Source organism: Phycodurus eques, chromosome 6 (assembly GCF_024500275.1).
Source record: "Phycodurus eques isolate BA_2022a chromosome 6, UOR_Pequ_1.1, whole genome shotgun sequence".
In the NCBI taxonomy this organism is placed as follows: Eukaryota; Metazoa; Chordata; class Actinopteri; order Syngnathiformes; family Syngnathidae; genus Phycodurus; species Phycodurus eques.
The window spans coordinates 10,808,261-10,819,349 of NC_084530.1; the positions used below are offsets into that span (position 1 = coordinate 10,808,261).

General features: G+C 41.2%; 2 protein-coding genes across 3 annotated transcripts; both read right to left on the minus strand.

Annotated features, from left to right (window-relative positions):
* Positions 1-127: 127 nt before the first annotated feature.
* On the minus strand, positions 128-3,892 carry LOC133403665 (GTPase IMAP family member 4-like). 2 transcript variants are annotated; one of them, XM_061678772.1, is made up of 3 exons: positions 3,560-3,892; positions 3,299-3,370; positions 128-1,079 (listed from the first exon to the last, which is right to left on the minus strand). In XM_061678772.1, the coding sequence occupies exons 1-3, from the start codon at positions 3,567-3,569 to the stop codon at positions 148-150; spliced, it is 1,014 nt and encodes a 337-aa protein (XP_061534756.1). In that variant the 5' UTR covers positions 3,570-3,892; the 3' UTR covers positions 128-147. The 2 variants fall into 2 exon arrangements, with proteins under 2 accessions (XP_061534756.1, XP_061534757.1); XM_061678773.1 differs by lacking the exon at positions 3,299-3,370.
* A 4,942-nt stretch (positions 3,893-8,834) lies between these two features.
* Positions 8,835-10,922, minus strand: rasd2b (RASD family member 2b). The gene is made up of 2 exons (XM_061678849.1): positions 10,322-10,922; positions 8,835-9,364 (listed from the first exon to the last, which is right to left on the minus strand). The coding sequence occupies exons 1-2, from the start codon at positions 10,920-10,922 to the stop codon at positions 8,835-8,837; spliced, it is 1,131 nt and encodes a 376-aa protein (XP_061534833.1).
* Positions 10,923-11,089: the final 167 nt, after the last annotated feature.

Below are 11,089 nucleotides of genomic sequence, written 5' to 3' on the forward strand. Positions count from 1 at the left end.
TTCACAGTTTAAATGAGAGTTCATATCCGGAAAATTGTTTAATTCTGTAATTAGAAGTTGCTCAAAATCCTTAAATCACTGATTTACAATCAAAGCAAATACTGTGTGCTGAAGATGGTGCAGCATGTCCTTGGCACTGACCTCCTTCTATACTGGAAAATCCGATTTACCTTTGCATCTACTTCCTTTCCAAAACCAAAGAGCAGCTAAGCCACATAAGACTCCCAAGAGGAGAGTAGGTGCTCCAAGAGCCAGCGCCACAGTGGTGTCGGCTCCCACCGCGATAACCATGCCAGCCAACACCAGCACCACAGCAGCCGCTGAGGCCACGCGGATGTTCCTTCTTTTAGCCTTTTTCTTCTTTTCCCTCTCTTTCTCTTGCCTCTCCCTCTCTGCATCCCACATTTTTTTCTCCTCTTCCTTCTTGTCTTCCTCCTCTTGTTTCTTCCGATCCTCCTCCTCTCTTAGCTTGCTCTGGGCTTTCTCATACATTTCGTTTGTATAGTGTTTCCCACCGTTGTCTTGTATCATTTCCCTAATCATAGTGACAAGCTCTTTGACCTGGACTCTATCATCCGCGTCGTTGTTGTTAAAGGCATGATATCTACGTCCAAATGTGATTGAGAGTCTACGCAGCTCCTTGCACTCCTTTAGGGCATTGTCAGCTTTGGCCTGGTCTTTGCACGTAAATAGCATGATGGTGTACATGGATGCATCATCGCCAAAGTTATCCTGGATCCACTTGACGGCATTTCTCTCCTCCTCAGTGAACCTCACTCCTAGCCTGATCACTAGTAGGAAGGCGTGAGGGCCAGGCACTGACATCTTGACACATTCTTCTATTCTTGACTTTAATTCTTCCTCTGTGATGGCAGTGTCAAACAAGCCAGGTGTGTCAATGACCTGCACTGTGGTCCCATCCACTTCCCCACTCTGTGTCTCACAGTGTTTGGTCACCGACACCGGGCTCGGATCCTCTCTGAAGGCAGCTCTGCCAAGTATGGTGTTTCCTGTTGCGCTCTTCCCTGATCCAGTCTTCCCCACGAGGACGATTCTCAGGCCTCCAGACAGATCCACAGCTGCAAAGGAGATTTAGACTCATTAATTAAGCCTGACAATATGTATAAATGTTGTTTTGTCATCGACAGTACGTCTGAATGTGAATTATTGTTTCATGTATAGCTGCATGGTAACTGCAACTAACGCATTAGGTCTACAACGTATGATGCACGCCTGGTTGAATGACACAAAGCCAGATATCAATTCTTGGATATTGATAACTGGAAATGTTTGAGTAATTGTTAGCTTTTGCATGCATTACTTCATACTACCAAAACTATACCAACCAGCCACAACATTTCGACCATCTGCCATATCTAATTGAAACAATACCAGAGTAACACGATCAGAAATGTTTGCTTTTACAAAGATAATAATGCTCAGTATTACACTGAGCACTTTTCCCTATATTTTGATGACTTTCGGACACAGCGCATTATGATACAGAACAGTTACACACAGGGGCGGACTGGCCAGGGAGTCAATGGACAGAATAGTCCAGTTCAAGTGTGCCGTGGGGAGCCAGCCAGGAAGCAACACAAATTTCATATAACACGATTATTTAAAAAAAAAGAAAGAAAAATGTTCTCTCCCAGAGGGTTATACGTTTAGCCCTGTCATGATAGCAAATGTTTTAGGATGATATATTTTCCCAAAAACTATCACGACAAATGATAGTGTTGTTGATGTTTTTTTTAATGCCACTGATATAATGATATTAGAACATAATAATTCAAGTGCATCCTTTCAATTAACTTTTAATTCTAATTCTAAGAATAATGAACATTCACATTGTAATGCAGAACAATAAATCAAATATCTTAGATTTAAAAAAAATATATATATATATATATATAAATAAAACAGACTGAGACGCTCCCAAAAATTGCACTTCTACAAATAGTAAACATTGGCACAGCGGTATGGACAGTCATTAATGCCTGAATAGGCATTATACTGCCAATCAAGTTTTCTGTTGATGATGAAAAAGTGCCAAGTAGCAACATTAATGACAACACAAGTAGATCAAAGCAACCTGTTTTTATTCCAGATGTATACTACTTTTTAAAAGTCTGCAGCCTCTCTTTAAACGCTGCTTTGTCAACATGTTCTTTTACAATAGTCACGCTATACTGTATATAATGTCAGCATACATGCACCATAATCACATTTGTATTTGCATTGTTGGGAAAAGGGGTTCCATAATTGCAAGCTGACGGGAAATGGGAAATGTCTCTCTGTGTTTTTTGGTCCCAGCTGAAGAAATTGGGTGGGATGGTTGTGTTTAAAATGTATTTTGTCAGCTTGAGGTTTTAAATTGTCTTTGTTGTTGTCTTTTTTGGGACTTCTGTCAAATTAGACATACCGGCTCTTTGGTCTTAGCGGGATGGCCGTGATCAGCTGGCTTGAATCCAAAATGTTCCCACATCGTCGCGGTGGCATCAGGCTTTGGAATTAATTCCATTTATGCCGCTCAACTTTCTGTAACTGTAGCTGCTGGCTGGCGGGGTCAGAAAACTTAGCTTCGTGCATGCGAGCACCCGCATTTCATACGCACGCACACGGCCAATCAGACAGAGGGTCCCCGCTCTTCACTACCTCTGATTGGTTTAGAGACCACAATGATGAAACCCATCGTGTGTCTGCTTTCAAGTCGAGGAAATGTTTTTTTCTTACTCAAATGACTGGGCAGCTGTACACACCCTCTGTTGTGTATTCCCCCCCTTTCTGTTTCATCTGCCTCTTCGTCTTGCGGCAGGGCCGGCACACTGGCCCATCGGCCCACAGAGGAAATCCCCGATCCCCCCCCGTACGCCAGTCCGCCCTTGGTTACACACTGCACTACATCAATACCTCTCCGACTGTGTGATTGAAGATCGCATTATTATCGTTGTGAAAGCAGAATATTTGACACAGTTCTTGCATTTGGGTTACATTAGATTGTGTAACTGGTCATAATGTCATAGCTGGTCGGTGTAGTTTTAATAAAGTACACAATTTATCAATGTCAGAAACAATCTTAGATCTAGATCTAAGATAGTCAATGTGAAGTTATGATATAATAAATATTTTCTATTTACTAAACATAACAAGTATAGTACATTGTTACAGCACAAGAACGTTCGTTTTTAAGCATTTAAGTATTTAATAATAAAGTCAATATAAAGCCATGAGTTCGTAAACTTGGGATTCACAATCATCTTAAGGAGGAGGGATAAGGACAGAGACAAGAGCATACCATCAAAGTTATTCAAACCACACCCATCAGATCGTGGTAGAGTTTTCTGCTTCTTTTCTCGCAGTGGTATTGCTGTGAGGTTAAATAATCATGTGGAAACACAAAGGGAAATAGATTATTAGCCATTGACACGATTATCACTGCCTGAGGGAGTATATTGTTTTCTGTTTTGGTCTCGATCTTTCCATTGTCACATTAAAAGCAACTTTTCTTGGCCATCACACAATCAACCTGTTATTAGTGATCAAATCTTTGTCTTACCTTCAGCCATTACTTTAGGTCCAATTTCCAGTTAGCAGGTGGTCAAATGTGTGTCTTCAGCTTTGAATTGAGAATATATTTAGCTTCTTAACTCAGCGTTGCCGTTTGTTTGACTGGGAAACTTCTGGAAGCACAGGGTGCTTCCTATTTCCTTGTATTGTCTTTAAATTGAATTTGAGACTGAATCCCCACATTAGCAATCCAACGCACTCTGTATACACTAAGACGATTGGGGTATCAACACAACTGCCATGTTTTGGGAAAGGAAAAGTAAACGCAGAAGCAACAATCCTGCTCTTCCACTGATTAATATTAGTCAATTTTAGTGGTCCTTTTGCTCGACCAGTTTGTTTAAAGGGGAGGGAGAAGACATCACATCCTTCCTTTTGTGATTTCCCCTTCCCTCAAAAGCAAGATACAATAATATCTACAAGAACTATATGATTGGATTTTCTCAGGTTACATTCGGATGTACTGAATTTCATCTATTGTTTTGTATTAATATAATCAGTGACTCGAGCCAGTGGGCTAAACGTGGACTGCACCCAAGACTGGTCACCCCACATTTGACTGTTGCAGGTAAAACTTGTATGTGACTTTCAATGATATTGGCGCGTACTCAAGATTATTGGTATCGGTCTGAAAAAAAAGTGGTATCAATCATTGCTAATTTAGATACAAAATTATAACATCAGCCCCCAAAATTTGGGGTTGAGGACACTTTGGGCTGGAAAATGTAATCTATTTCAGTAGTTTTCTCTTTAGGTTGTCAGAGTAATTAATGACTATCCCTCACGTGTTTCCCTTACACCTCACACATGCCAAGGCCACATCTGTTTTCACTAAACGGGGAAACCGTAAACTGCAAACATTGCAAAAACTATTTGACTTGTTTAATTTGGCAGTTTGGTGATGAAATGCTGTCTCCGTGAGTAAAAAGTCAAATCCTTTTTTTTTTAATTATTATTATTATTTGTGGTTATGGTGGCTTGCTTTTCTCTTTAGTCTCTGGGCTGTTTCAGAAAAGGAGTGAGTTGCCTCGTCACAACGCCCTTGATCTGCTCTCATTGGTCATGGTAACAAAAGCTGTGCAGTACAGGAGACGAGTGCAGTAGCTCATTTGCTTGAGACAGGACCGCCTCCCCAAAACTCATTTTAACCACTGTGTTACATGTGGCTATTAAGTATGCTGCAATTCTTTATCCTTTTGAAATGTAAGGGAACCAAAAAAAAATGTGTTAGCTCTACAGTAGAGATTAGTTAAGACTGGTTTCAAAGTAATTTCTCGTGTTAGCTTTCGGTGAAGTCGCATATACTGTAGCTTTGTCCCTGCGGTGAGGTGGAGTGTTCCATTTTTATGTTAACTAATACGTACACGGTCGCAGAGGCTCACACACAGAAACACACATATTTGAACAGGTGATCAGTCCTCTGTAAGCAATGAGGAGGAGAATGAACACACCTACCAAATGTGCCTACATATAAATCTGTCGAGCTTTTAAATTGAATTTAAGCTGCTGTTCAAGTGAGTTACATCCGTCCATCCAGCCAATTACAATTAAACTGCATACACGGAGTGAAAGAAAAAAATTCCTTTATTAAGTCACCATTAGAGTAACATAAAAATAACCTCTAAGTGGCATCATTTCCATAGTATAGTTTTTACACTGAAGGATTTACGCTGCCTCTTGCCTAATCAGCTGGGATAGCGCAAACTTATCTTTGACCCTAGTAAAAACAAGCAGCACAGAAAATGAATGAATGGACAATGAATTATAATAACAATAACAATTTAATTATAACAATAAAAATGTGAAGCTGTCGACTTTTGGCCAAATGGGAGCAGAAAGTCTATCCCATTCCACTTCTCAATGAAATTTGTTCCTTCTTTCAGCTGTCACATCATCAATAATAAAAAAAACAAAACACTGAGTTCATTCCATTATTAGCCACAGATGTCCATGCCATAACATCTCCTTCACCATGATTGTCACCCAATGCGATACATGTTTTGGGTCACGAATTGTTCCTTTTCTTCTCCTTACTTGTCGGTTTCATTACAAAGGTATCTGTTTCAGGAACTCTTCTTTTCAAAATATAGTTTCTTTAATGTCGAATCTGTCTCTCCTTAAATGTTTGTACCTATGCTTACATATACAGAGTATTCTTGACTTCTGCTGATATTGTGAAAAGGTTTCTATGGATTCTTTGATCAATCACATCATTTGTCCTGTTGTTGAGCTCAACGGTGCCTTCTTTCTTTTTAAAAATGTACCAAACTGTTGAATTGCCAACAACTAATAGGGTTTATGATTTACTTATAGATTGACAGACCTTTGTCATAAAACCTCATTCTCCAAATGCAATACTTCTTGACCATTGTATGAGCTTGTACAAGTGGAAAATGAGCCAAATAAAGATTGTTCAGACAACTACTGTGCGCAATATAGCTTCTTTGCAACAACTTTTCATATGAACGAATGTTTGATGCCCAGATGGATCATAACATTAACCGCTCTTTAGTCATTACATTAGTTTGGGTCTACAGTATATGTGACATCAGACATCTGGTGGAAACGTTAGCAAGTCAGATCATTGTGAGGGCGGTCGTGTTTGTCAGCAGTCCATTCAGTCCGTTACACACAGCAGCTGGGCGATATCATTCAACAGAGATATGTTGACAGCTTGTCTCGCAAGTTTATGAAAGGGCAGCTAAATGAGAAATAGGGACAAAGCACATATGCAAACAAACAAGCCTGCCACCTGCCAGTGTCCCACCCACCCAATCATCTTATCTTATTAATTACTGCTTGCGGGCAATGTGTGTGTTTGATGTACTGTCTGATTGTACTCAAAACACTCTTTTTTTCCAGCTGCTATTTATTTATTTTTACAATTACGTTTGAGTGTTTTCTAGTTATCTAGGCTAAAGGTGCTTAAATCGTATCATATAATGGTACTGAGCAAGGCATTGCTGCCCTTTGTGCTGCTTGTAAACATAGTGGCACAAAAACTAATTGGGTTTTGCAACTGTTCACAATGTGGTTGTACACTCCAGCTGCTTTTTGTTTATTTTAAAATTACATGTGATTATTATGAATACATATATATATGTTTGTAGTCATCTAGGTTAAAGGTGCTGATTATGCTGCAGAGTGCATTGGGTACTGAGCAAGAAGGTATTGCTGGCCTCCCTTTTTTTATGCACTGCTTGTAAAAGTAGTACAAAAAAGGTAATTGGGTTTTGCAACTCTTGGGCGCTCCCAATTGTTGGAAGTGTAATTTTTGTACCCAGAGAAAGTCCACGCAAGCATGGGAAGAACATGCAAACGCCACACAGGAAGGCCTCTGAACTGTGAGGCAGATGTGCTAACCAGCTGACCACCGTGCTGTGCTGCCCACGAACTGAATTTAATATGTAATGCATATGAGAACATATTTGTTTGGCCATCGTTATTTTCAAAATCTTTTGGCCTTTGCATTTCTACCAAAAAGAAAAGATTACATTAAAGTTGTCCTCTATACATGTCTGGGGTTGTCCAACAAAATTGCAATTTTTAAAAACCTAACTTTAACTGACCATGTTACTATCTCTGGCTGTCTCTGGTGACAGTGTTTTACTCACCTGACTGCCATGCTGGCAATCTGCTGTCAGTGACGTGCACACATAGACCCAAAGTGGTGCTCGAGTACTGGCCCTTTTGCCCTGAACAAAATAAGTGCCTGCGATTGGCTGGCAACCAGTTCAGGGTGTACCCCGCCTCCTGCCCGATGACACCTGGGATAGGCTCCAGCACGCCCGCCACCCTACTGAGGAGAAGCGGCTCAGAAAATAGATGGATGGATGGACAAAATAAGTGCCTTTTTTGAAGAAACCATTTTTAATTCATTCATCAACCAAAAAAAGAAGAAGAAGAATCATAAAAATGACCCTCTCTGCTATCACCCAAAGTGTTTTGATATTTGAGCTGCCATTTATTTGAGTCCTTGGGAGAATTGCAAATATGCTTCCACCTTAATTTATTTGGGGTTAATCGGAGGCATTTTAAATGATGGCAGGTGAGTCCTGACCCCCATTTAATATGAGTTTGAATGTAATTGCTTAATTATGAGAAAAATTGCAAGAGGGTGTGTTCACTTGTGCAACCATGTTATCTCAATTACTTTTACTTCCCCTCTCTATTTTTTTTTCATTTAGTTGTACAAATAGCAGTGGATTATTTATTGTATTTATTTTTTGGGATGATTTATTTTGGCCTCATTTTTGTACATCACAAGCACCTGCCATTTGAACACGGGTGCATAGATCGTTTTACACTTAAGACTACGTGAGTCTCAGGGTGCACATGTCATGGAAACAATGAGTCCCAGCCCTATCACGATTCTTGCGTCACGGTCCTGCTATATTGCAGATTTTTATTACAGTTGTTATTACCTTTTATACTGTTTGTAAATTGTTGTGTTATCCATTTCTTTCTTTCTCTCTCTCTCGATACGTTGTGTTTAGGCCTTCCACGACAGAAAATCTTTTAGAATATGTATTCCCCAAAACTTTCAAGATAAACCCACAGAGCCCCTAAAGGGACATGGGAGGGGAAAAAAAGAAACTTGTTTCTCATTCGAACGAGAAACTTTATCATTACAACAAGAAACGTTCTCGTTAGAATGAGATTTTTTTTTTTTTCCTCCCATGTCCCTTTAGGGGATCCGTTTATTTCCAACCAGAGAGGGGGCAATTTGCACATCTTGGTCAAACGGGAAAATCCTCGCTTAGGGCGACTGGTTCTCCCTCATTTACCAGAGCTGCCCAATTAAAGATGAAATACAATTGAAATCAATCGAGGTAACAGACCAATTTCCTTCACTCCACTCATGCGTTACTGCAAGCTACTCTGCCTCCTCAAGGCAAAAACACGTGATGAGCAATTAGTCGACATCACGCCCTAAACGTCCCTGTGGAGGAGTAAAGTTAAATTAGGTTTAATTGCGTATGCCACAATTGGCTCTAGTAGTAGAAAAAAAAATTACTATAAGTTGACAAGTTGAAAAGACTAGCCAATTGACTAGTCTGTACAACCCCTAATACACACACATGCACACAGAGGATGAGTTGAAATCAATAATGGACTTTAAAACTGAGGAAAACATAAGATTTATTCTAATTCCATATAACATATGGAATTTCTGCTGAATGTTGTGAGCTTATTTCTTCCACATGCATGTAATCAGACGATGAAATGTTATTATGTTACAATGTTTTACGTTATTTGGTCCCTCACTGTATCAGACATCTTGCTTTTGTTTTGCTGGGCTTGTGTGCGTCTTGCGCCCCAATGACTTGTCGTAGATCGGCGCTGAAACTTGGCCTGCGGGCCAGCGGGAACAGCACCCCGCAGGCATCATCATGTCCCATCGGTTGGACTGGAAGGTGACCGGTGCGCATGGCCTGATATGAATGGAGGGACACTTTGCGGTGCTGTGACGGTCCAGTCTCGGTCGGAAGCCCACCGCACTTCGCCAAAGTCTCAAATACTTTCTCCAGATTGGTGCTGTCCTTTGCAGAGGTTTCGAAGTAGGCGCAATTATCACCGAGAGCGTGGAGCACCTCTGCCCGGGACACTTCCCTCTCAGATTCCTGGAGATCAACTTTATTAGCACAGACCACCAAGGCGAGCTGCTGCTTTGCCAAACGGTGTGACAATTTAGTCAGTTTGGATTTGGCTACCAGGATCTCCTGTCTGAGAGCGCACACCTCTTCGAAAGAGCTCCTGTCATCCAGACTGAAGACAAGCAAGAAAATGTCTCCTGCAGAAGCAAAAATATCCTTTTAAATTATCGCCCTCAATGAATTGTTTATTATTAATGTCAAAGGTGTCATGCAATCTTATGATTATTACACCTAAAAAAAAAAAAAAAAAGGCATTTGAGTTTACCTAATTTCGAACGTGTACATTGGTTGCGCATGATTCAAATGTGTTAAACAAACACACAGGATATTATTTTATTATTTTTGAGGAAAAGAGGGGGAAATCACATCGGTTTATCACATTTTAATCATGTGCAACTGAAAATTAAGTACTTTTTTTTGGTGCCCACACAGAACTTACGAGGTAAGGGACAAGAAGTGTAACGGCCTTTTTGCTCTCACCACACACCACTAGCATCATCCTGGATTTCCTCAAAAGACAAAATGATTGATGTTGCAGTTTCCTAAAAGATTTAAGCTGCTGTATTTTAAATGGCATTAAAGCTTTGCGTGTTTACACAAATGCCAAGGAGTTAGTTTGGCATTTTCTTCCCTTGCTGTACAGAATCATTAAGGCAAAACCCAGGTACATACCCAACTGTGATTTTTGGCATACATTACATGTGGTTTCACCACCTATTTTGTCTGAAAATGAGTATTTTTAAGTACAAATGTATTTTGTTCATCTATCCCAGCAACATATGGCGACAAGCGGAACATTTCTATGCTCTTCCACCTTGAAATCTACCTGTTGCCATTCATATAATAAGTCGTGGCTTCCTAACAGTACACAGTAGCTACAGTGGCTTTGTGTTCAATTAAATAGACCAAGATTGCATAAGTTTCTTTCTTTCTAAGTTCATTTGTGAGTAAATATTCAATAAACTTGGGTGAAATGGTTGTGCCTGAGACTTTGAATGTGAAATGATTGCCCTTGGCTGAATAAAGGTTGGGAAACACTGCCCTGTACGACATACAATAATAATAATAATAATAATAATAATAATAATAGGCACCTGTAAGGATAGACAATCGCCGCTTGGCTGGGAAGTCCCTCTCCCCAGATGCATCTAAAAGGTCAATTTGGTACGTTTCCCCGCGTATGCGGAAGAGCTTTCGGACAAAATCCTCGGACGTGGGCTGGTACTCCTCCACGAATCCATCTCTCAAGTACCGCCGCAGGATGGAGGTCTTGCCAACCCGCGGCGCGCCGAGAACGACGATGCGCTTACAGTTCTGTGGCTTGGTAGGGAAGTGCTCCTTTCGGGCTTCTTGACCTATTTGCAGTCGCCGCGTTTGGCTATGGAGAACCAGGACCGCCAGCTGGTCCAGCGGAGAACGCTTGCACACGTGATCACAGTTCGTCGCCTGCCTCGTGCCGGCTGCACCCGTGTGCGTCTTCTTGCCCTGCCGCCACTGAGACGCGGCCACTTTCAGTATCCCCAAACCTACTTTGATCCCCGACGAGTTAAGGCTCTGCGATGCGTTTTGGACTTTGGAGGACCCGGCTCTCTGTCGGCTGCCAAGGGGCTGGGGAACCTCCGAGGAGGAGCAGCAGGTAAGTTGACGTGGAATGGAGGACGCCTGCGCACCCGCGGATATGCGCCGAACTTCCATGGGTTCGTGCTGTTTTCTGTCCGCGTGTGACGAGGGTTTGGTGCCGTGACGACTCCAACCGCGCATATATAGGCGACCCTCAATCACGTGATCCATCTCGCTGCGTCAGGCTTTGTTCGAATCGGCCTATCGTCAAGACCTTCTCATTGATGTTCTGAATAATAAAT